This window comes from Cinclus cinclus, chromosome 1 (genome assembly GCF_963662255.1).
Source record: "Cinclus cinclus chromosome 1, bCinCin1.1, whole genome shotgun sequence".
Taxonomy (NCBI): domain Eukaryota; kingdom Metazoa; phylum Chordata; class Aves; order Passeriformes; family Cinclidae; genus Cinclus; species Cinclus cinclus.
This window is the reverse complement of record NC_085046.1, coordinates 9,662,407-9,687,691: the sequence shown is the minus strand read 5'-3', so window position 1 is coordinate 9,687,691 and position 25,285 is coordinate 9,662,407. Positions and strand designations below refer to the sequence as shown.

General features: G+C 41.2%; 2 protein-coding genes across 10 annotated transcripts in view; one reads left to right on the top strand and one right to left on the bottom strand.

Moving 5' to 3' along the window:
* The window catches only part of DIP2C (disco interacting protein 2 homolog C), a 304,980-nt gene extending 297,064 nt beyond the window's left edge, over positions 1-7,916 (top strand). Inside the window, exons 37-39 of the mRNA XM_062493877.1 lie at positions 151-325; positions 2,113-2,236; positions 6,870-7,916. Of these exons, the coding sequence (XP_062349861.1) occupies positions 151-325; positions 2,113-2,236; positions 6,870-7,122 (552 nt within the window). The 3' untranslated portion in view covers positions 7,123-7,916. The remainder of the gene's footprint in view (positions 1-150; positions 326-2,112; positions 2,237-6,869) is intronic.
* A 9,597-nt stretch (positions 7,917-17,513) lies between these two features.
* Positions 17,514-25,285, bottom strand: part of ZMYND11 (zinc finger MYND-type containing 11) — a 105,562-nt gene continuing 97,790 nt past the window's right edge. For all 9 annotated transcript variants that reach the window (XM_062506543.1, XM_062506534.1, XM_062506549.1 and 6 more), the window contains 2 exons: positions 24,941-25,126; positions 17,514-20,315 (listed from right to left, as the gene is read on the bottom strand). In XM_062506543.1, coding sequence (XP_062362527.1) covers positions 20,193-20,315; positions 24,941-25,126 — 309 coding nt within the window. In that variant the 3' untranslated portion in view covers positions 17,514-20,192. The remainder of the gene's footprint in view (positions 20,316-24,940; positions 25,127-25,285) is intronic.

The following is a 25,285-nucleotide window of genomic DNA, read 5'->3' as shown; positions in this document are numbered from 1 at the left end:
CTGGGTCAGTCATGGGTTTAGAAACAGTGTTAAAAGACATTTTTAGTATTATCTAGCTATGACTAAAAATATTTGCATCGAGAATTTTCAATAATGCTTCCTTCTTGAAAGCTACTTTAATTAATACCAGTATAATTGCTTTTAACTTAGATATGGGTTCACAGCACTCACAACGCCAGTGGGTATTTTACCATCTATGGAGATGAATCTTTGCAATCAGATCATTTTAACTCAAGACTCAGCTTTGGAGATACACAGACTATTTGGGCAAGAACTGGTTATCTGGGGTTCCTGAGAAGAACAGAACTCACAGATGCAAATGGAGGTAAGAGGTTTCTCATCATCTAAGTCTATGCAAATAATTTGAATTATTTGGAAGGTGGCACTGCCTTTCTGGCCCTGTGGTACCTAACATGCTTCATCTATGAAACCTATAAAACTGCAAAAAAAAAATCCCCATAGTTAAAATAATCACAAAATAAATCAGAGGACAAGATTTCCCTGCTGAAATAGTTGTTTTTCCTTTGCTGTACCTCATGTACTATAAAACCCCTCCACCACTGACCTTTTGACGCTGTTAATATACCCGATGCTTCAGCTTGAAAAATATGAAATACAGCTGAAACTGCCATCATTTGCTCTGGCAGTTGTGTCCCCAGGAATGCATTTGTGCAGGTATAAAAAGCCTGGTGGGAGTCTGAGCCCTCTCTCTCCTGGGACCACCACCTCTGTTATAAACCTAATCACAGGAGCTGCCCATTCCTCAGATTTTCCTGGCTTTAACCCCAGAAGGCTGGTTACTGAAATGTAACACAAGCAGAGGCCTTCAAGAGAAGCTATAGGGTGTTTGGGTTTCTGTCAGGAAGGTACAGGATTCCCTTACTTGTTTTAATGAGGTTTCTTGTCTCTTGTACACATGCAAGTGGACCAGTGCTTCCAGGCACACAAAGTCTGTGCTTGGGAAAATGGTTTTTTTCCATGATTTTTGAGGAGCACAGTGCCACAAGTGGCTGTGGCTGAGCTCTCCAGGGGAAGCTTTGGGCCAAGTAGGGTTTCCAGCAATGCTGTGAACACCTCCTGGAGAGATCCCAGGGCCACTAGAATAGCTGCAATTCAGCCAAAGAAAGAATTCCTCAAATCTGAAAACATTTTATTAATCCCTGTGGATTAGGTCTGCTGCCATGTCCTTATATTGGCACCTAATTGCACAAGCTTTTTTCATTTCATAATGATAGCCTGACCCTGAGTAAACAGGATTCTCTAAGGATATTGCAACTTAAGCAGATCAATATCTTAGGTACTCTCCTAGCAGAGAGTTACTCCATTCTCCTACTTTTAGCTTCCAGAGCAGAAAGTTCTCAGCCCTTTATTAGGTAGACCTCATATTGTCATTACAATACTACCACACAACTATCTGAATTCATGCAAAAGAGTCAGTTATCTGCATTTAAGTCTATTAGCAAATATCATTTTATGGCTAGTGTGTAATTGTTTATTTTTAGCTTACTATCTTTTAAGAAGTGTAATTTCAACCTAATTTATTTCTTCCGTAGGTAAAAAATATGGCCTATAAAAGTGTTAAGCTTAAGTTACCTGAATAAGCAATTTGCTGTCTACCCATAGCACATATTTAGTTTATTGATAAACACCTTTGTAATAGTTCAAAAGCATCTGTAGTGATCATCTCAAAGCAATTGGAAGAACATCAGCCACACTGTTAGGATCAAATCTATTCTCTCTCTTTGAAAAAACAGGGAGAAACAAGGAACCTACTCTCTATTCAGAGTACCTTAAAAAAAAAATAATGTGTTCTGCATTCACCTGAGAGAAAAGCATGAATTACACCACTGTCTTTGGACAAAGATTCCTGCCTTTGTCTATATCAATTGGCAGTAGTGTTTTCTGCCTTTCTTTCTTCTGTTTTTCACTCTTCCTGGCACTTCAATAATGGAAAATGTTCATTAGTTCAGAAATCACTTTGGGGTTTCAGGAATTCAAAGATAACTTATGTTGTACTTATTTTACTTAATTCTTAATGTGAACATTTCTATAATTTAATGCACTGGATAATAGAATATGTCTTTTTTTTTTTTTTAAATCCCTTACCACCAGAACGTCATGATGCACTTTATGTGGTGGGTGCATTAGATGAAGCCATGGAATTGCGAGGGATGAGGTACCATCCAATCGATATTGAAACCTCTGTAATTAGAGCACACAAGAGCATCACAGAATGGTAAGGATTATATAACACTAGGGCCCTTATAAAAAGCTGAAATACCTATAATGTCTGGGTTTTTTCCTTGGATATTGCAATTGATTCAGAAAATGGCCTGTTGGGATGGTCACAGGATTTATAACCCAAGCTGCAAATAAGTCCTTAGGATGAAACTTTTCACAAACTGATTTAATCAGAAAGGACTGACGTCTGATAAGTTCATTGAGTATGTTTCTTTTTTTTTTTCTGAAGGAGTAAGCAAGCCAACATTTCAAATAAATGAACACACTAATAAATTTTATTACTGAACACACGGTTATTTTTGAATTGGTTATTAATAAATGAAGCAGTGATCAAATCAAGGTCACAATGGAAATTGAAGCAGTAAATCAATGAGTTAATAATGATGTTGTCTTAATCAATGTATCATCCTCAGATGTACACAGCAGGAAATCATTTCTTGAGGCCTACATGAGCACAAATTGCTTTTCATTATTTTTGCATCAGAAGACTCAGTCAGGTAGTTGTTTTGTTTTGATACAACCTCAGCTCAGTATACACCTATCAACCAAAATGAATCTGCCGCAGTAGCCAGAGCAGTTTAGTGCATTTTTCTTTTCAATCCTGGCTGCCGAGGTGTGGCCTGAAGCAGGAAGCTTAATAATGAATGAAGCACAGCAGCTGAACTAATTTCTTTAGTAAAAGACTTAGCTTTTTCCTTAAATATAAGTTAAAATGAATGCAATTAGTTGCTTGGCTGACTGTAACTGAGGTTTTGCCTTGTTGCCTCCTCCATTGAGCATCATTGCTGCTGATATGGTCTTGTGCCAGACAGGCATTACACAGGGAGCTGGGTTCTGTGCCTTCCTATAGACCAGTATGAATACTTTAAGAATGTCATTAAATTCCCCTTGAAAATGTGTCAGGCAAGTACCAGCAGTGGATGGAAGGTTTTCAGATCAAACTGTTTAAGGACTGTTCTATTATAAGATGGCCACAGATTAATAAATTGCTGTGTTCAGCAGTATCTGTTTGTCAGAGATTCATGTCCCCTCAAATTATGAGCTCATAGGCAGTGAATAAAGTAGCCATATCACACTGCAGAAATGGGTTTCAGTATCAAAAAATGCTTAAATTATGTTCCTGCTTTCAAGATTGCTGAGAGCACTTTGAGGGTCCTTTTTTTTGTTCTACAACCATGGAAATCCTGAGTGAGAAAGTGGCAACTGGAAAAGGGTTGGGGGTGAACGACCAGAGGAAAATGCCACTGAATTTCTGCAAGAAGTACATGCAGATAATTCTCAGTGCCTTAACTCTTCCCAGTAGTTGGGTGATAGTGTACAAGGCACAGGAGTGACAATTTGGAAAACACTCTGCACTGTTGCTACCTTTTGCCCAAAGGCCAATATTTAAGGCCAGTATTTCAGGGTTGTTTTTCCCTCATAAAGAGAGATTGCTGATGATTTAGATGTGTCTTGGATGTGGTCCCTGCAGTAAAGGACACACAGTTATTCAGAGTGACAGCGTCTGGTTTGCTCACAGTTCCCAGCCTTTTCCTTACCAATGATCTGCCAAATAACCATCATAGAGTTTTCACTCATAATCCTTGTCCTGACTGTCCTCAACTTCCCTCACATAACTTATTTTTCAGCTCTTCTTAGAGACCCTCCTTTTGTCATTGTGAAATGCTACTTGACAAAGTAATAGACAGCTCTTTTTATTTTTTTTTTTAATATATAATTTGTGTATCCATTTCTGTGGACAGGGACATCAGCCTCTTTTCTTTTTTTGATTACAAGGCCCCATTAGGGATTTAACTGCATCAATTCCTGGTGCACACAGAAGGTGCTGGGTATGTCCAGTTGATAGATTGCAAAAACAGCCTCCGAGAATTGCAGCTCGTTTTGTAACACTGGACACCATCAAGGGACTCAGGGGTTTGTTGACTGATATGTGATCCTGCTGGGCAGCTTCTGTCATTGAGGATCAGATCTGAAAGGTCATTTTAAATTATTCTTGTCTCTTAAGAAATTTTAGCACAAAATCAACAACCTCTGACTCTGGACCTCCTGTGTCTCAATACATAACAAGTGAAAGAGTGGCGCAGTCTGGTTTCCTTGTGATGTAAACCCACACTGTGCATTTTGAAAGTGTTTCTAATACCATGAAATGTGGTGTGTGTTTTAATGTATGTGTTTTAATTAAAGCACATGGTTGACTCATTTAAATGTCAGTCTCAAAAGAGGAATGGAACAGAGCTTCCTGGAATTTGCTTAGAAGTGGCTTATACACAAAGCTAGGTATACACAACTACACAAGGTATTTGGAGAAGAAAACAATTAGGAGCTTCTTTCCCTGGAGGTGTTTTGACAACTTCCTTGTTTTTCCTGTAGCATTTGGTGACATGGAAGCAGCAGGAGGGACCATTCCCAGCTCAGTGCATTGACTGTTTTGCATCTATTGGGTGTGTCTTGATTATTGTGACTCAATTATTTCTTAAGCAAAGGTCAACCTTCCTTGTCCCTAGCTTTTCAGTTTGAGTTTTTTATTCATCAGGGCTAGGAAGTTGATGTACGCATAAGAGATTCACACTGGCTGACATACCTTCATCTCAACCAGTAAGAACACAAAGAGCAATATTTCCTTTTACTTCCAGTGGTCACCAGTGAGTTAGAACCATGACATATGAAATGAGTTTTAAATTAAATTGAAGCCACTTGGGAGTGTCACTGACAGTAGAACTTAATAGAAGCTTCATTAAAGTTTTGGGAATCAGTTTCCTGAATTCGGACAAACTAATTTATTCTGTGCCATGTTTATGGACCTGCTCCTGAATCTTGCTATTAATTGCTTTCCCAAGTAACAAGCTAACAGTAGTTTCCAGGTGAGGTTTTAAATGCTAATTTACATTTCAATGAAACCTCCTTTTTTTTTTTTTAATATATAATACTAATTTAGATGCTTGTACAGCAATCGATAAAAATTCCAGGGCCTCTCTGGAGATGGTCACCTGTGCAGATTGATACTTCCTTTTGTTAATATTCAGCATTAATCAAAACTTACTAGAATGTCTATGAAAACATAATTACAAATGAAAGTTCATTTCACAGCAGTACTAAGTCAAAAGGGGCCTTCTTTTCCTTGGTTTGGCTGCTCATTAGTTTTCCAGATCAATAAGCACATAAGAATTCAATCAAATAGTACTCTGGCAGGATCTGAAATTTTTTATTTTTTTTTAAGAGTTAAGTACTTTTCTCCTAAAATCCATCCTGTCAAGCATCAACATAGAGCACATTTTCATAGCTAATTTTTTGGGCAAAGTAAGATATGTTTCCACAGTACATGGATTTTCAGAGCTATCTTAAGAGGCTAAATCAGTGCACTTCTCTCTCAATCAAGCATTGACCTTAGGGTAAGAAGCTCTTTTTGAAGATGGCTTATGTACATAATATATTCTGACTTTCAGATGCTTATGCTCAAGATATTCTGCAAAGTTATCCCCTGATTTTATGAGGTAAAGGCGAGAAAATACAGGGCTTGATGTATGGGTTATATGTGTAGAATATTATTATTTATTCTGTGGAATAAGCTAGAGGAAGAAGTGTCTTAAACACCTGCAAGGAAGAATGAGATTGCTCTTTGTGGCTTAGCTGTGCTGACCTCCCATGAGATGTAAGAGTGTTTGGAGACTCTGGACATGTGAGGAAGATGGAGGGAAGCTGTAAAACTACTCTAGGTGGAAGCATACACCAGACTTTGATACCCTCCCAGCCTCAATATTTGAAAAGATAAATGCATTATCCTTAGCCATAAATGATCGCAAAACTTACCTGCTTTGGCTCAAGGGCTTAACTAAAACGTTGGAGTCTTACAAAATTCTTTTAGCAAAGAGGAGGTTCAGGGGATAATAGTGTTCCCTTAATTGGGAATGTTAAAATTCCAGTCCCCTTAAATCCAACAGAAATAAAACAGCTGAAATAAAACAGATGGATACACAGCCTTATTTCTGGGGAAGCCAATTGGTTCAGAAGAATTGCAGCTTTTTTGTGCTGAGCTCTGACTTGCCTGGGCAGCAGCCAGCCCATCCCCAACAGCGCATAGCCGTGTTTGCTGAGTAGGCACAGGAGGATGCTCCCTCCCTGGGCACTCCTGTCAGCCTGCACTGTGCCATGTGCCTTCCCAGGGCTCCACACCCCTTCACTAGCAGGGATTGTCCCACAGATTTTCAGATCAGACTATGCTCCTGCTGTTCTTCTTGGTGCCTCCTCTCTTAACCTCCTTGGTTTTCTGGGCTTTTATTCAAAAAGCCCTGGAGAAGACACCTCCACAGACACATCACTCCATGAACACAGCAGAGCTGTGCCACTTCCCTGGCTTCAGAAGGAACCACATGCTGTCTTACTGCCTCCTCCCATGACAGGCAAGTTTCTGTAAAGTTCAGCCTAATGCTTAAAATTGCAGCAGTATCAAAGAGAGAGCTCATGGGGCTGTTCTGCAGCATGTTCTCTCTTGCTGTTTACACTTTGTCCTGAGCACATGGAAAGAGCCCAAGGAGCTCCAACAGAAGGTAACCAAGGTGCAAGAAAAGGGATAAAAAATGAAATAGGTGAAAAAAACCCACAGCTAACATTATTTTTTTCTTTTGTTCCAGTGCGGTGTTTACCTGGACAAATTTATTGGTCGTTGTAGTTGAGCTGGATGGATCTGAGCAAGAAGCTTTGGACCTTGTTCCTTTGGTCACCAACGTGGTCCTGGAGGAACACTATCTTATTGTAGGGGTGGTGGTGGTTGTGGACATTGGTGTAATTCCTATCAACTCCCGTGGAGAGAAACAACGTATGCACCTACGAGATGGATTTTTGGCAGACCAGCTAGATCCCATCTATGTGGCCTACAACATGTAGTCTTGTACTTTAAAGCTTCCATGGACTTTATTATAGATGTATAAAATTTTTTTGTGTCCACTAAAAAAGTGTGCAGATAAGATGCTGACACTCATCAGAATGGAACTGTTTCTATTATGACTTTTCAAAGCAGTCACGATTGGCAGGAAATATAATGTGAAATGTTTTCTTTTACCACTAAATTTTAGAAAAGAAGGACTATGGGGTAAAGCCCTTCAGTGTGTTGGAAAAGCCCATTTTAAACTTTTTTTTTTTTTTTTTTTTTTGCTTATTGGACAATACTGCTTTTTGAGTAAATGTGGCTTTGTATTTTACATTAAGTAAGCTGAAGTAGATTTTTTTTTTTATTCTGCCCTCCAAATGGATTCTTTTTAAAAATTTGCATACTAGTACAAATAGTTGTTTCCTTCATTTTAATACATCATAAAAAGCTGATGAATACAGATCCATTACTAACTTAAGCCATTTTAGATCCCACATCCTAGGAAAATATGTAGTGGTACGAGGAGAAAACCCAAAGTAGCACCTTTCAATTAGAAATCTTGCAGCTTTCTGTCAGAGATGCTGAAAGCCCAAAGGCCAAAGAGCCTTTGATGTTAGTGTTAGAATGGAATAAATTTATAAATAAGGTGTATTTCGGCAATGAGCTTGCAAATATCTTTGTACTAAACTAAAAAGATAAAATAAGTTAACTACTTCTTCTGTAATTATGTACAAAACGTTTAATTTATTTTGATCTCTTTAGAAGTATAAAAGAGAAGAAACATTCAAGAATATTAAACTCTTGAAATGTTTGCTAATATAAAAACAAAGTGTTGTATTATCTTGAGTGGATAGTATCACATCAAATATATATATATGAAATATAAATTCACTAATGACAAAAGATTTTAAAGTTTAAAATGCAGTACTTGTCACTTGCATGGTGTCTCCCACTGTAGATAATCAAATGTTACTCACAAATTTTTTGGAAAAAGAAAAAAAAGCAATCCTGGATTGCTAAGTATCCCTGTCAAAAAGAATCCTCTAGATACCAGCAAGTGGAATTATTGCTGCCTTTAAGGCAGTGAATGAATTTAAGACTAAAAATGCACTACAATAATTTCCTTTTCTTTGCCATGGAGGCAACAATAAATATTCGTGCTGGCATGTGCATACACTTGTTAGACTTAGAAAAGGCAGGTTGAGGAATAGCACTGTTGTCTAGCTGCAGAACTTCGTTGCACAATTTTTTCATTGTTTTAGTTGGTGTTTTTACTGCTATAAGGAAAAGTTTTGGGGTTTTTTGCACAGAGTTATCAATTTGCCTCTCAGCTAGGACACGTAGCTCGGTGGCCAACGCTTCCAGTTTACATTTACAGGAAACGATTGTTTCGATGGTCTTTAATTTATTCGTTAATGGAGAGGAACGTGCAGTCACTACCACCCTTTGGCATGGATCGTGCATCTGCTAACTAGTCCCTAAATGCATTAGAACATCTGAGGAACCCATCTGCCTGGTTAAGGAACGGAAGAGTCCCGTGGTCTCCAGCCTGAGGCCGTCACGGGAGAAGAGTAGGAAAACATGCATCACAGCTGCCTTCATTTTGCTACCTTTGGAGAAAAGAGGGGTTTGATTCCCCAGTTCTGTTGTCTTCCCTGCCCTCCATGCCCCCTTTTTTAAAACCTTCCCCTTCCTTCATGTGGTTGTAACTGAATTGACCTGTCTGTGATCAAGAGTGGGATTTACCAGCTGCAGTCCAAGAATGCTTTTCTTATTTGTCCCAAATGACGTTCATGTGCTGGCTCTCATTACCGGATATGCATGACTAAGATTGTTGCAGGGCAAATGTTACCATGTTTATATCACGTATAAGGGAGTCTCGATGCTGGGTGTTAAAAGTCTTTTTAAAAGGTAGGGACATTTTAGTCTGCATGTACAGTACGGAGCATCTCACCACATCAGACGCGTTTTCTTTCAGGCCATCTTTTCCGCCCTCACTGTCCTGTGAATAGCCCTATTCATGCTCCCATACTTTGTCAAATTCATTTTCTGCTCCCTAAAAAGAATAAAATCTGTTCTTAATGGCAAGTTATTGTAAGGTTTCAGACAAGATGTTGATTGATTACAAACATAATTGCAGTGTGTGAACTAACTTGTGAAGTCCTGCTATCGCTGATCTCAGTACTGCAAAACAAATCTCGCTGTCGTTCAAAGCATCACTTTAACCTTCATGAAGTCAACTTTGCATTTGTAGAGAATAAAAGAACTGCAATGCAGTTGTGAAACGCAGTTAATAACAGCTCTCTTCTGCAACCTGTCATCTGTGGTTGTTAAATCCTGAGTTAAGAGAAAAGATAAACTGAGTTTCTGGTTTTGTTGTGCAAGCAAAAGGAAGGAAACATTTAAGCACCATCAGACTGAGCAATAAAGAAGGATTGTTCTGTATTAGAAACTGTACTGTAGATAAACCATTCATGAGAATGTATAAAATGTTTGTCTTGTGACCTTGTGCTTTTGGAGTCAAACAAAACCATGTAATCAACTCGATGCACATGCACAAAAAAGAGAGGGTACACAATGAACATTTAAACACAAAACTAATCAAACAGGAGCAGATTCCTCATGGTGCTTGTTTATTATATATATTTAATCCTGCTTGACACTTTACCCAAGGGAAGACTGTCCCTTTTATCAGTTGAATGTTAGCAGCGTTATTTCATAGAGTGTGGTGACTGGTTAGAGAAATTCATGTAACTCAGCCAATCACAGATTCAAACAAAAATTTTTATGTGCAAAGGACAGCAACCTTCTTGTATGTTAAACCACCAGTACGCTTTGTACATCTGTGATAACGCCTGTTTTATATTCAAATGAACAAATAAAAGCTTTTATTTTTGTTGCTCTGAAAATATCGGTTTCTTAATTAGTCATCTAAAATGGAGCATCCGAGAGCTGCAGATGCTCGGTGGAGGAACATGGAGAGCTATACTGTAATTTTATTTTGTTTACCTCTCTTGTTGCATAATTTATTAGTACAAATCATTATACTTTTAACAATGTTTAAATACTGGTGTGGGCATTTATTGCTGAAAGACTTTCATATGGCAACAAATGTTTTTTGTGAAATGTTTTTTTAATTCTTTTTAATATATTCAAATATACTGTTCACATTTTTGCTGAAAGTGTAAAGATTATTGTAAGCTTGGTAACATTTTGTGAGAAGCAATAACAAGCATTAGTACTGTAAAACTCCTCAAATTTGTCACTTATCACTTTTGTTGCAAGGTCTTGCTACTGACATGCTGCTGATCAGTCACCGAAGGAAGTTGCTGATCCAGGTTTTACAGCTCTGATGGAGCTTTCGGCCAGTGGAAGTTTGTGGGTTACAGCTTGGTCACTCACATGTGGGGCTAGAACCTCCCATCTATTCAGTAGCCTTGGGCAGCCAGATGATTGCTCTTGGAAATATGATCTGCCTATTTCCATTGGCTTTTTCCAAAAAGACCTTGATTTTAGAGCTGGCTCCCAGCTGCTGAGTAGCAGCATTCCAGAGAAGAGGTTTGGCCCCAGCTCTCATTTTCCAAATGTGATTGTGAAGGGTGAAATTCTCAGTCCTTGTGTCTTTGGAGTCCTGTCTCAGAAATTCAGGGAATAAAATCCCACCTCTGATGGTTCAGATTCCAGATTGCTTATCACAGGAAGTAGATGCAGTTTTGTGGACCCACAATTAACCTGAGCAGAGAGAGAGATCCAAAAATTGTGGGAAAGAGAAAGCAAGTTAGAGATAGAAGGAAGAGGATGGCAGAACAGCAAGTAGTTCCTGATTCAATTTTACAGTTTCATTAAAGCAAAACGGAGATTGATTTTTATGTTGATGGAGTTAAAATTTTTAAAAGGTTAAAATATTTCAATTCCACTTTTTAAAAATAATTTTGGTAAAAGGTGGCCATAATGCTGCAAAGCTGGTGGGAAATCTCAGGAAAAAAAAAAAAAAAAGGTGGAGGGTTAGAAGAATCATGCATGATAAGAACAGCATAATTTCTTCATTATCACATTGATACTAAGAATGCAAGAATTGGAAAAAAAGTCTGATAAAAGATCACACAGCTTTCCTTTTCAGGTTTTCAACACAAAGATTGGCTTTATGCAACTGTTACTATCGAGGGTGGGGCGTGCACAGAGATCAAAACAAATTCTCACCAGTTGCTTTGTGAGCCAAGCTGAGTTTGGGGGAGTTTTGAGTTCTCTCCAGCACAGCTTCTCACAGTCCCCTGCTGGGCCACAGAACCCTCTGCACCCCTGGAGAGGCAAATGCAGCTGTGGCTCTTGCCAGGGCACACTCGTGGCTTGAGGGGGCTGGGCTGGGCTCTGGCTGGGCAGTGGGGGAGAGGTGCAGCCTACAAGAGTCATCCCAAGGGGGATGGACCCCTCTGTCCCGAGGGTAAGAGCCAACCCTGATTTTTAATTGGTTTGGTTTTGGTTTTGTTTTTTTATTGCAAGAAGGTTTTGTTGTAAAACTGAGATTTGAAGAGGAAAAAGAAAAAAAGTAGCCAGATTCTACATTGTGAAAGTAGAAATCAGTAATTCTGGGGGGAAGACAAAATAATATATTGTTAACTTGTTTCTTAAACATACATATACGTTATTTTGTTTAACATCTGGAATGCTCCATTTGGCAGCACCTTCCCAAAAGCTCTCACCCACCCTTACCATGATTTAGGGTTCTCCTTTTCATGGTTTTTCTGTCCTCTTTTGAGGGGTATCACCTTAAAGCTGGTACCAAAATCCTCTCAACCTTTGCCTCATTTGTGCTGCACCTGGCTGAGATCAGCATCTCTGAAACAGCAGCTCCCCCTTTCTTACACAGCAGACCAGGATGAGGCCATCTCTGCACCTTCTGGCACCATTCCTGCTTCTGGGAACTGCATGGCATTTCAGATTCACTCAGGTTCACTAGGCAGGTCATGCTGCATCATGCCAGTCGAAGTGCTCTTCTTTCTGATCTGCACAAACAAGATTTCTCCAAAGGCACTTGTATTCTCTATGATCCACATGGCAAAAAGAAAGTATTTTTCCCAGGGATCCCACAACATATCTAATAATAATTTTTAAAAAATTATTGCAAAATATTCTACAGCAGTGACCAGTTAATGGTGGATCCTAAAGGCACAAAGCTGATCTTTGTGCTTTTAAAATATTGTGCTTTGGTCAATTGATACTGCAGGCATGTGGAGAGTGGCTGGAGGAGGGGACAAAGCTGATGGAATCTCCACAGGGAGTGGTTCCAAGTGTGACTGGCAGCACGTGGTTTTGGAGATGCCAAAGAGGCACCAAGACAAGAGCTGTACTGAGCTATCAGGATAAAGACTCCAGAGGAGGAAGCCATAAATGAAGGGCAGTTTTAGGAAGAGTGTTTGGTGTAGAAGGGGAGGCCGAGAAAAAGAAGATAGTGCATATGGAAGTAAAGATCAAGCAGCTGAGACTATCTAACCCTGTGGCATCAGGCACCCAATTTTAGGGGCCTACATTCTAATTTTCTCACCTAGGGGAGTGCATTTCCCAGATGCTGGGATAGATGCTGGGACACACCTTGCTGCTCTTAGCCCTGGGTTCTGACTGGAGGCTTGGATGAGCTACCCCAGCTGAATTCAGCCAAGGGCTCTGCAGTAAGACTCAAGAGAGGAAGCATATGGAGGTGGGAGGACAGACATGAGCAAGGCATGGACAGAGTTTATCCCAACACAAATGGTTTGGGATACTAAAGAAACAACCAGGTCTGTATCAGGTGAGTGGCAGGACTGAAGAACAGAAACCCTGGGAGAAGATAAGAGTAGGAAAAGCAACTGCAGACAAGAAAATAACATTCCCATGAAGCCAAGCTGGGAGGTGAGTATGGCAGGGGCAGTATTCACAGAGCAGCAGGAGATGAGAACTGGAGCCAACCTCTGCCCAAAGGAAATTAGTGGCTGGGGAGGTACAAATGAACTAAACTTTCCATTGCAGACACAGGTGCTCATTAGCATCTCTAAGGTGCCTCTCTTAAACATTTGGGTTTGGATACTTTCCTGAAATCCACAGGAGGATTTTTTTGCATACCCCCCTCTCTGCTAACCACAAGTAGCTGTGAGCTGGGGGGGGTTACACCCCTCGTGTGGCTTTGCAGGGTCTGTGTGGCTCAGTCCTGTCTGGCTGCTGTGGGGCAGGGATGGAATTGCACAGCCTGAAAATGCCTCTGTTTGCCAGGTCAGACATCGGGCATCCACCGTGGAAACCCACAGCCTATCCTGCCAGTCCAGGGTGTAGGGCCACGAAAACTGGATAGAAATGTTTAAGTTTTTCTCTCACAGCTCTTTGGTTAGCAAAGAGAAAGAAGTGTGGTCTCAGCTATAATTGTTTTTTTTCTCCTTCAGAGGAAAAAGTATTTTTTCATCTTGGAGTAAAGCCTTTTTACAGTACAAGAGCAAAGCCTTTTTAACTACTGTTTTAAGCCAAAATAGAATGACTGCTAGAGATCACTTAGTTATGAAAATTTTCTAGCAAACCCCATGTTTTCTTAAATGAAAACTCCCATTAAAATCTCCCATTTCTGGTTGAGCACCTAGCAGGTCCATAGCATTGCTGCCAAACTGGTGTGACTGTGTCATGCCATGCCTGCATAAACCACATGTGCTGTCATTGCACTTTACTTACAACTACCAGCATAATTTATTTCTCCATCATGATAAATGCATCTGCAGGAGAGACACAAAGTCAGGATGAAACCTGTCATTTTGGGATGTGGCAAAGTCCCATTTTGATTTGGAAATGCTGAGCCACAGGAAGAATAATAATTGGGTCTATAATGGGACAGGCAACTCCAGACATTGTTTTCGGCACCAAATGGTGATAGCTGTAGTTGGGAGAGGTGGAAAAACTCCCTCTGCCCAGGGAGGTTCAGAGCAGGATCACAATTGGGAGAAAGAAAGGGAAATTCTGAACAAGCTGTAAAGAGAAGTCCCTAAGTAGGTTCTGTCTCTGCAGATGATTCTGTGCAGGGAATGTACTTTCATGAGCCTTGGGCTGAAGAGAAGGGCTCTGGGGACGGATGGAGTACCAGGGGCAGAGGTTGACAGTCTGGGCTGTGCCAGGCTACGGAAGAGCTTGGGAAGCCTCTGGCTTTTAGACTTGAACTCTCACTGCTCTCTCGTTGCAGGGCCCCTCTCTGTGGCAATTGTCCATAGCTTTCCAAGGGAGGCTCCTGCATCAGGAGAAATCCAAGGTGGCTCAGATCTTCTCAGTGTCTGTGGCACTTCAGGACAAATCCAGTCCCTGCAGCAGGGACCTGCTGTGTGTTCCCGAAATCCCAGTGTCACCCCACTGACTGGAGGGAAAGAAACTCCAGGACTCCAGGGCTTTCCTTGCAAGTGCAGCATTGCCCCCACCCAAATTTGTCAGAGAGAGGCAGCAGGAGCCCCTGCGCTGGGAAGGGCTGGGCAGTGCTGGGCTCTGGCTCAGCATCCAGCGCTGATTCCCAGCATCTCAGCCAGCACTGGGCAGCTCCTGCTGGGGCAGCCACTGGCACTGGGGAGCCCAGGGTTAAAATGCTGCTGGCTCCAGTGTCAGTGGGAAAACACAACAAGCCATTGCATGACTGAGCTGCCCATCTTGCATTTCTTTGGGGCAAAACTAAAAGGCTTTCCAGCCCTTGTGGTCTTTATGGACTTGTGAAAAGACAGGAAAAGGCTCTGTCACTCAGTCAAGTGTTGTGTCAGCCAAAGAAATTCTCTCTCCAGCACATAAGCCATGCATGGCAGACTTTCTGGCCATGCTTCTCCTTTGGGAAGGAGCCAGTGTTGCTGCTCCTTGGCTGGCAGCAGGGGATGACCCTGCCTGTGCCCTGGGGGTCTGGAGGCCTCCTGTGCTCCCTCCCCAGTCACAGCAGACCTCACAGCTCCTACAGCCCCAGCGAGGACACTGAGCAGGATGATGGGGTGGCCCATGCTGGACAAAATCCCCTTTCCTGGTGACAGGGACTCCAAGAGTTGCTGTGTGCAAGGCACGGAGTTCCTTTTCACTTTTAATGAAGCCATTTTTCACCCTAAGGCTCTGTTACAAGGGACTAAAGCACATTGCTGTGGCCAAGCACGGTGGGATCATGGCTGAAAACTGGCCCGGAGTGCAGAGCTGGATCCCACAGCTCCCATGGGAGTGAGAGCAGGAGAGAGGCAGAGCTGGAATGTGGCAGCAAGTGGGGCCCCAACCATCTACTGTGGCTGAAAGTAAAAGCTACATTTCCTGTTAATGAAGTAGTTAAAAATGAAAGTGCTCTGGCTTTATTAATAAACATTGTTTTCTTCTGCAGAAGTGCTTTTCCAAACACTAGTAAAGCAATTTGTGTAGCCAGATTCACAGCGTCTTCTAATGCAGAACTCAGTTTATTTTTAGATACCTCTCTAGGGTAAATCCTATTTCCATTGAAGCTTCATGCCAGCTTAGTTTTCACTCAGGGAGTCTGGCCGGTGGCTTTGTAAACAAACACATCTCTCTGCCTTTTAGCATGGAGTGTTCTGGCTCTCCTGGCATTTCTTCTGAATAATCTTCAATTATCAGTCCCCTTCTATGACAAATTATCTACAAAGTAGATGCTGCACTTAATTTCAGCCTCTTCATTGCTGTTTGCCACCCCTGAAGGGATGAAACATCCCTTCTTATACCTCATTAGTGGCTCCAGGGTCATGGGGTGGGAGAGGTCCTGGGGGAGGCATGGCCATGGGGAGCAGGAGGGACAATTCAGAGTTAATTTCATCTTGGTTCTCTTTCTTTTTCTGATTTTACAGTTTTGAACCTCTAGTAACCAGCATTTCCTTTTCAAAGAGCATTCCTCAGAGTCTATCATACTGTTGAGGCTTTTGACATCTGGAAATAGGTTTTATTACAGTAAAATATGTGGTTTGGAAGGTCCAAAAGATTTTATTCCTTTTACATTACCTATAATCATCTCCCACTTAACCCCAAAAATATTCTAGTATTCTCATAAATGGATGGACCTTTCTACTTGCAATTGCATTTCCTTAACATGAAACAACACAAGAAGGGCCTGTCTGGTTTAGATACCTCCCTTCTCAATTTGATTTATGAAAGCATTTGAGAGGCATATGCACAGATCACATATGTACTCTCACTCAGGGAGGCTAAAATTGACAGGGTGGCCCCTAACTACCAGCAACAAATCCCAAATATATTTCACGTAATTGGTTGTTTAAGATTGTGAAAGACAAACAAGCCATGAGCTGGGCAGCTCACTCCACCTAAAGGAAGCAGGAGGCAGAAACCATATCCTCCTTATTAAAAAAAAAGAAATAGCCAGAGTTTAAAAAATAATAAAAATTAGTTAATTAATGACAACAACAACCACAATAATGATAATAATAGGAAAAACCATCAATAAAATGTTTAGGCCTTTAAGAGTGATGCTCTAGGACCACTGCCTGAAGTGGTGATGCTGCAGGAACTCAGAGGAGCCCCCACCCACCCTCAGATTCCTGATGGAAGGAAACTTGCAGAGTTGGGGCAGTGCAAGGACAGCTCTGCTCCTGTGCTCTGCCAGTGACAGGGCCCAGTGTGGGACAGGGATGGAGAATGGCAGGTCACAGACCATCTGTGTCACACAATGCAGGTGAGAAGCTGCCTTGGCACATCCAAAGATCTGTTTGATCCCCATTCTGGCCCCACTGCCATCACCTGAACTGGCAAAAGCACACGGGGAGGAGAGTGGAGGAACATTTTCACTGGGGATTTCTTCCATTGGAGTGCTGGTGAGCAGTGTTCAGCTTGAAGAGTGACTGCAATCATCAAAAAAGGAAAATGCCCTGGGACAGGAGCTGAAAGGAGATGTTGCTTATTCCTGATCCTGCTTTGCCAGCTTATGTGTTAACTAGGCTGGCTGCTGACATTAATTGAATTTCATCAAGATGAAGGAATAAAATTTGGCTCAGGTAAGAACAGAACTGTTTGGATAGTGAAATAATACAAGAGACTTTGAGGGATCCCTTGGGACTTGCAGGTCATGCCTGGTCTTAATTTCCATAGGGAAATTCTGAATTGCCACACTGAAACCAATTCCCAGAGTGTCCCTGCTGCAGCCCCGAAGTCCTGGTGGAGCTCCAGGATGACCCACCCTACCCTTGGCTTGTCCCCACGTGGCCCTTTCTCTTGGGTGGCTGCAGGATGTGCTCCATGAGCCCTTGGACACCTCACTGGCACCACAGGGGCGTTCACAAGCCAGTGGGACTGTGCTGCTCAGGGCTTGGCAGGAAAAACCTGCTGATCTTGGGGGAAGCTGCCTCATGCAGTCCCTCCACAGGGAATTACTTCATCCATAAAACACATGGCACAGGCTCAGGGCTGGTGACTGGGTGAGGGAGGAGAAAGTGGGAAGCACAGGGCAAGGCAGGGCTGAGCCCCAGCCTGGCTGCTGCCGCTGCAGGATCTGGCTCTAAAACCAGGACTTGATGGGTGCAGCCCCTGGAGCCTGCAGGAGCTGAAAGGATTCACTGTCAGTGCTGAGAGCCACGTTAAACCCTGAAACCCTTCCATGGCCCTGCCGGCTCCCCTCCAGTCAGGAACAATGTCCCTGGGAGCTCAGCTCCCCATGCACAGCCCCAGTGTCCCTCGGTGAGGACAAGTCCTAACAGCAGCCTCGTGCCTGCCCACCCCAGGATGTGAGGGTAACTGGCCAAAATCAACACAGACACATTCAGTGAGGTTTTGTTGTTTTTTTTTTTTTTAAATACATTTATTAACCAATGTTAACACATTAAATGACTCTATATATTGCTAGTCAGAGCAGCTTACAAAATGCCAGAATGCATCATAAACTGGACAGCCACAATGAATAATTACAATGTGCATAGTGGCTAAGCTCAACACTTTAATATAGCTTTATGATTTGCAGAAAAATTAATTTCAAATCATGGTTCCTAAAACAATCAATTGTAATTTTACCTAAAACTTATACAAAACCAGGCCACAATCTTTTTTTTTTTGTTTTGTTTTGTTTTTTTCTTTAAAACACACAGTTTTCACGCTGTAGTAACTTGGAAATGTGCAACCGTGTCAACAGAGACAAAAAAGCCAAAGTAACACGAATCTTACTTTCATGCAGCTATCAGTTAAATATTACATATTCTGGAATGATTTTACACCAAAAATATTTCCACAATACTTGCTTTCATAGGGGTGGATCGAAGTTTTGGAACTTGTAAAGTAATCAAACAAGATTGATTTTTAGTTGTGAAGTGTTTTACAGTCACAACACAGAGGCGACAAAAGTTAATTACACATTTATCAGGCAATAATGTAGCTGTGGTAATACAAGTTACCATCTACTTACTATTTTTTCCAATCAACTTACCACTTAATTTCTGCAACATATTGGGCATTATTTGGCGGTATCTAGTCAATTAACTTATATCACCACTGTAAGCAAAATAGGTCAGGATTTCAGTGGTAGTTCACAGAAGTCTTAGTTATATTTTTGTCTTTACAATGACCCTGACAAATCCTAGAGAAAACTTTTAAAAAGGCTTTCCTCCTGGTTCTTCAGCTTCCATTGTTCCATCATGTAATTGCTTTCAATAAATATCAAAGATCTAAATAAATATTTACAAATTATTCCTCTAACTTCTCAAAAAATAGCTGGATGATTAATGGGCATATGACTCAGTCTAAGACCAATTTTTGAAAGAAACTAAAATGTGGAGACACTTTAAAAGAAAAGCTATTCAAGTAAGCTTTACATCTATTTAAAAAATTGTCTCTGAACATGGATGCAATTCATATATCTATATATAAAACAAACAAAAAAAAATCATTTTTTCAACTATCGATCCATTCCTATTGGCAATGCTTCTTAATCCAGACATTCCGCAAAATACAGACTTTTTACAAATCACGGCATCTTTAATACAAGAAAATTAACATGCATTATTCTTCATTCTGAGTACAGTGATGGAGCTCATTATTAGGCAATGACCCATTACTACAAACATAACGGCTTCTGTGAAACTTAAGTGCTTTTTCTCCTTTTGTTATCAGTTACAATGGACCAGGTGACACCAGATCAGAGGAGGTCAAATGACATTGAATTGGGAAGGCTGAAGGGGGACGCAATAAAGTAATTTGTATGCCTCAAAATTCCGAGTATGAATAAAGGTGGTTGGGTATTTTTGTTTGTATGGGTTCGTTTTTGTTTTTTGTGTTTTTGGTTTTTTTTGGCTTTTCTTATTCTTGTTATAAGCACTCATGTTAGAACAAAGACGAAATGTGCAAACTTCAAAATTTAAATATTCATTTTTCTCTAAGATCCAGCTCAGTAAAAGATTACCCCAGTTCCCTGTGATTTTAAACTACAAGATCAAAGCTAATATTTTGTTATAAAAGTTATATATTGAAAAGAAATAATGAAAATAAAACACAGTTGGGAAATATTTAAGAAAAAATACGCAGGACTAGCACCTGCTGTGTCAACCCTGTTCCCTAAATTCAATCATGTACCCACTGGTATAACCAATAGATAATGCCTTTAAACAGTAAAATTAAGCTGAACAAAACCAGCTCAACAAGGTTAAGAAATAAATGTTACATCAAGGTAGTATGCTTCATTTTTCTGAAACAGTTCTGTATTTCTAACATTCAGAACTAGTTTTTAAATGTTCCTTTTGTTAAACTTGCATCATTTTTTGTTTTTAGATCTGCTGTTTTTAAAGATTAAAATCCCTGTAAAACCTAAAAATGTCTTAAAATTTGCTGAAAATGCAACAAATCCTCCAGTTTAAAATTATTTGAAGTAACCTGCTCCCACAGATGTTCAATTCATTTTGCCGACAAAGTTTTGGAGGAGCATTTTTAACAGAAGACTGAAATAACTGTGCAAAACTTCTTTTACGAAAAGTGTTTAAAGGCTGGTGCAAAATGGGAAGCAAAATTCTAAACAATTTTGGCTTGTTTGTTTTTTTTGTTTTTTTGTTTTTTTTTTTTTGGAAACAAAAACCGCTCTGTCTGAGAATAGCAATCATTGGGGTGGTGCTCTAGGGGAGGAGTAACTCTTTCATCTTTTCCTGCGGCAGGTACGTTTGTGTTCAGCATGCCAGTGCTCCTGCTGACACTTGATGGAGCAGTAGGAAGTGTTCCAGCAGCAGTGGTACATGGCCTCCTCTTCACAGTTGTAGCACTGGGGGGAAAAAAGGAGATGGGATTATCCCCCTGACAGGATCCCTCCTCACCAGTGATCCCCCACCCCTGCACGCACCCAAAGCTCCTCTTATTTTCTTATTTGTCATTTTTCACACGTGCTGAGCGAAGCAGCAATCTTCAGCAAATCTGCACAATGCTTTCTTATTTTTCCAGACTCTGGATTACTGCTTTTCAAAAAATCATCTCTCACTTAAGAAAACTCATCTTTTTCAGACGTTTTTCAGCCACACAGCACAGGAACCATCTTTTGTCCTACATTTGTGTAATAGCACTCTGATCTATGTCTTAAAAGCTATAATAAATCAACAGGCACTGCTGGCATGAGCAGGCTGTGCACAGGCTTGAAAATCAGTGTTTCTGAGATTTCTTTATAAGCCTGAACTGCCCAGAGTTGGTTGGGCAAGATCCTTTAGGTCTAAAAAAATCTCAAAACTCACGACAAGAACATCCCAGCAGACAAGAATTATTGGTTTGTTAGAGCCCATCTGGGGTCAGCCTGCAAGGATGCTGCTGTCACTGGGGGTTGCTGACTGCCAGCCAGCACTGCCACCTCCTGAAGGGAAAGCCTTGTGCTCCATCACTGCTACTGAGCAGATGAAAAAAGGGGTTTTCCCTGCAAGTCTTAGATGAGCCCAAGAAGGCCTGTCGTACACAGGTTGGTTACCTGGGCTCTTGCCCTTTGTCGTGCCTGCCAGAACTGCACAAAACTCCTGAAAGAAAAGTGCTGTGACAAAGCCCATGATTTATGCAGAATTATTTGGTTCTGGGGAAAGCTGCAGCAAAGATGATTTCTACCTCGGAACACAGAGAATTCCCGCAGCTTTCTGATAGCTGGAAGAGCTACTTGGAAAATAACCCTGTGGCCTCTGAGCAACTAAGAAAGGGAATGCAACCTGCTGGTCAGAACTACAGGTGGCCATCAAGGAGGTACAGTACCCACACAGGCAGTGAGCCCTGTCTTCAGGTGGGTTTATGCCCCTTAAGGGAGTGCTACAAAAGCATTACCCATCATTTTGACAAAACTCCATGAAGTAAGGTGGCATTGCAGCTAAAGGTCCCATTTATACTTGTGCATCCTGGGGACCCAGCATCTAACAACCTCAAATTTGTCTTTCTGAATTTGGTCTGCTCAAAGTCAGGAAGCATCTTTAGGAATCCAGTCTGAAATGCTTATGGTGTGATAAGGAACCAGGAGAAGGGATATCACACAGTCTGGGCAGGCTGCTATCAAACCACAGAATAACACACAATTTACTTTTTATGTCCTGTTTAGCTACGACTTTGCTAATAAAACAGGGAATTACAAAGAAAATAAACCCAACTGCCTCAAAAGAAAAGCCACAACAACCCACACTACTGAAAGACATTTCCAAGAAAGTCAGCGTTTACTTACATTGGCTAAACTGATAACCATTTATTTACATCAGCAATAAAGGGACTGCCCTAGCTGTGTGAGAAGGGAACCTCTCCATTTTCCTTTCACAATTTAGCTCCTGGGAAGTTTATTTGTAAAAATGTCTGCAAACAAGTGTCCTCTCGAGAGCTGTTTTCCTGGTTTTTCATGTTGCTGGCTGCCCACAAGCCTGTGGGAGCCATTAGGATCATCTGCTGGAAAGGTGCAGGGAACAGCTGTGTCTCTCTATTATGTACAGCATGGGCCTCAGCCCAGAGACTAAATTCACATCTGCTGGCTTGGAGAGATCAAAAAATGCTACAACAGAAGAGGACAACTGATCTGTGGGTCCTGCACTTCCCTTTACATATGCTGGCCATAAGTGTGGGATGTAAATCTCCACTCACAAAAGGAAAATAGTGTCATCTGTGCTGGTACCAGCACATGTGGCACTGGAGGCAAAATGCCAGCTGGCCTCAGGCCTCCTCTTTTTTTTGTTCTTTCCTCTTTCTAAACGTTATCAATCACTTGGGGTTTTGTTTCATACAGTACACATCACAGACAATGTCCATTCACTTGAAGACCACCTGTTGCAATTTAAAATAAATATATGTGTAAATAAATTTGAAAGAGGAAGAAGTTAAAAGTTAAAAGCTGTCTATGGAAATGACCTATGCGCCAATTTAAATGAGGCTTATAGACAAACAAAAGAACTTGGAGAAACTAAAACAGAAACATTGTCAAGACCAGCACTCCAGCCTGCACCCTGGAGGCCATTGTGCTGCATAATCTCATTATTGTTATTCCTGCCTTTACATTTCTTCATTTTGTTTGGTATTTACTTGAGACATCTGTATTAAACATAAATTTTCTGAAGGTATAAAAATGAAATTGGGCTAAGCCAAGGGAATTGTGACCAGCTAGAGAAAGAGGAACTGTTGTTCTTTAAATATGCATTAGTCTCCTGAGGGCTGGAAGCACATCCTATGTCCCTGAACACCACCAGCAAAATGATCCCTTCATCCCAACTGGACTTTTGTTGAGAAAAAGACAAATACAGTGTGAATAATAGCAGCTGTATTCCCAAGCCTAGACATCAGCATTACACAAATCCAGAGGTCTCTGCTCCTAATTAAAAAGCAAAGCCACCAAAACTCATTTAGTATGTGTGTTAATTAAATGAGATTTTGGTAAGGAGGTATCATTATAATAGCAGCATACAAGTGCAGTACTACACACCAGGGGCTGTCATTAGTACCACTGAAGGAAGAATCACTGGGGAGTTGTGTAATTGGACCAAGTCCAGCTGCCTGGGGCTGTGTGTTGGCAGGCAGATCCATCAGCTTGAATGCAGAGGTGTTTATCCTGACCCTCCCTCTCCTGCCACATGCAAACCAGCTGCCTGCATGATGCCTTCATTTAGGGTGGTGACTGACAGATAGTTCGAGGCCACAGAAAGAGGCAAGATTGTCAAATACTCTATCTTTTGATTGTTTTGCTCAGTAGACAGGCTTTATGCCCTCATTAATAAATTCAGTGAAGTGGTACCAGGGCACTTTCTGATTAATCTGAAGGATATGATAAAGACACATTGGAACAGATAAAATTAAGCCCAGTCAGTTTCTTCTAAAATTCTGTCTTCAAAACAACCAAAAAGCAGCTAGAGCTAAGAGTGCAGCCTCACAATCAACTCATTGTGCCCAAGTTACTGCATGTCAGCTGAATGGTGACAGTGGTTCACATGTGTGCTCTTCACTTCTGACAGAACTGAGGTAATTTGACGTATTCTACAGTGGGCAAAGGCAATTCCATTTCCCTCTCCAGTGCCACAGGTGAGCACATGCACAGGCAGCTGGTGACACACTGAACACAGTAACTTGATCAAGTCGGTCATAAGTAACTTCTCTGGTCTGCAGAGACAAGGCAGACAGGGAGGAATTCTCTTATTGACAGAGACCCAAGCACTGCACCACCATAACACCCACAGTAAAATCTCTGTGGGGAACAGAAATAAAGACTCTACAGGAGCTCTGGCATTTGAAGTAATTCTTCTCTTTCCAAAAACCAAACTCTTAACTGTGATAGTCAGTGACTGACTGTTGCTGGAGTACTTTTTCCACCCTTCTCCAGAGCAGAATTTTCCTTGCAGGGACCCTTGTTTCATGTAAACCCAGGGACTAATGAGTCTGAGCAGCCTCAAAACAGCCCCTTATAGCAGAAGGTAAATGGGGTTGCAGGGGTGTGGCAGGACTGGCTGTCCCTTGGCTTGTGCCATCTCCTGGAGGCTCTGGCTCCTTTCCAGCCCCACCAGTGCTACCAACCCTGTGCCCACCCCTCTGTGTGCTACAGACAACTGCCACAGTGCTGTGTGACTTCCTGAACGATGGCTTTGCTCCCCTGTTCTGTGAAAATTAGCAGAGAAATAGCAGAGTCTGTGTGTGTGCCAGGTCCCAGCTCCTGAGCAGAGCAGTTTCCACATGCACTCTGCTCCCGGCAAGCAGCACAGTTTCTGGTACTTGCAGTGTTTGGCTAGGTGCTGCACAGCCATGGGGGAAAACACACTTCAGCCTGAGAAAACACAGGCCACAGTCCAAATAAAACCAGGGAAAAGTTTGTGGTGTATAACAACACTAAGTTACATGTCTATTTTCATGTTTCTAAGGGTCACACCAACACGGTTCTTGTAGCTGGTGCTGCAGATTTACACTGAAGGACCAAACAGGAGAGGAATAAATTTCAGAATGTCATGTCTTAAATATAAAGGAATATAAAAAAGCTGTAGAAAAAGCAAGGAGAGGAAAAGGCCAAAACGATATCACTAATAGCCTTATTAGCAGGGGAATCCAAATTGATGCAGCCAGATACTGTACCCTCTGAGGTCTCAAGATCAAAGGAGTGTGAACATAATGCAAAGTATTTCTTATATGGAGTAAAACTCCATTTAGAAAAAAATATTTTTGATACTAAGATCTGATGAGACTAGAGAAGATGTTGCTGTTATCACTAACAAATTAAGATGGAAAGTAGTCAAAAACACCAAGTTGAAATTTGAAGATTTGAAACAATAATATCAAGGAGAAAGACTTAATGCTGAAAGACCAGTGAAAGAGCAGTGCAGTTAAAAGCAAGGAAGAAATCCCCTTCAACTGGCCTGCAGGATGCACTACGTATTTTCACTTACTTTCTTGTGATAAATTTTTGACACTTACCCACTGCTTCTTCTTGGTCTGGGAAATCAGTTGCTTGTGCTGACCTGCTAGTTTCTTAATTTCTTCTAAAAATTCTTCTTTGCACTTCTCCTTTACCTGCTTACATTTTCTGTCCATCTCTCCTTGTGCGTTGGCCACAGCTTTATTTACAGCCTGCCTTTTCTCTTCTTCCATCTCTGTACGCAGCTGCCAAAGACAGTCAGCAAAATGAGTCAAGGGGCAGCTATTGGAATTAAAAGTGTCTTATTTAAACCTCTGTTCTTTAAACCCCTATTACTGATGCGGGTGCACATCACCTAATTAGAGATTTCTCCTATTTGGGAAATAAAAATTACTCAATTAGAG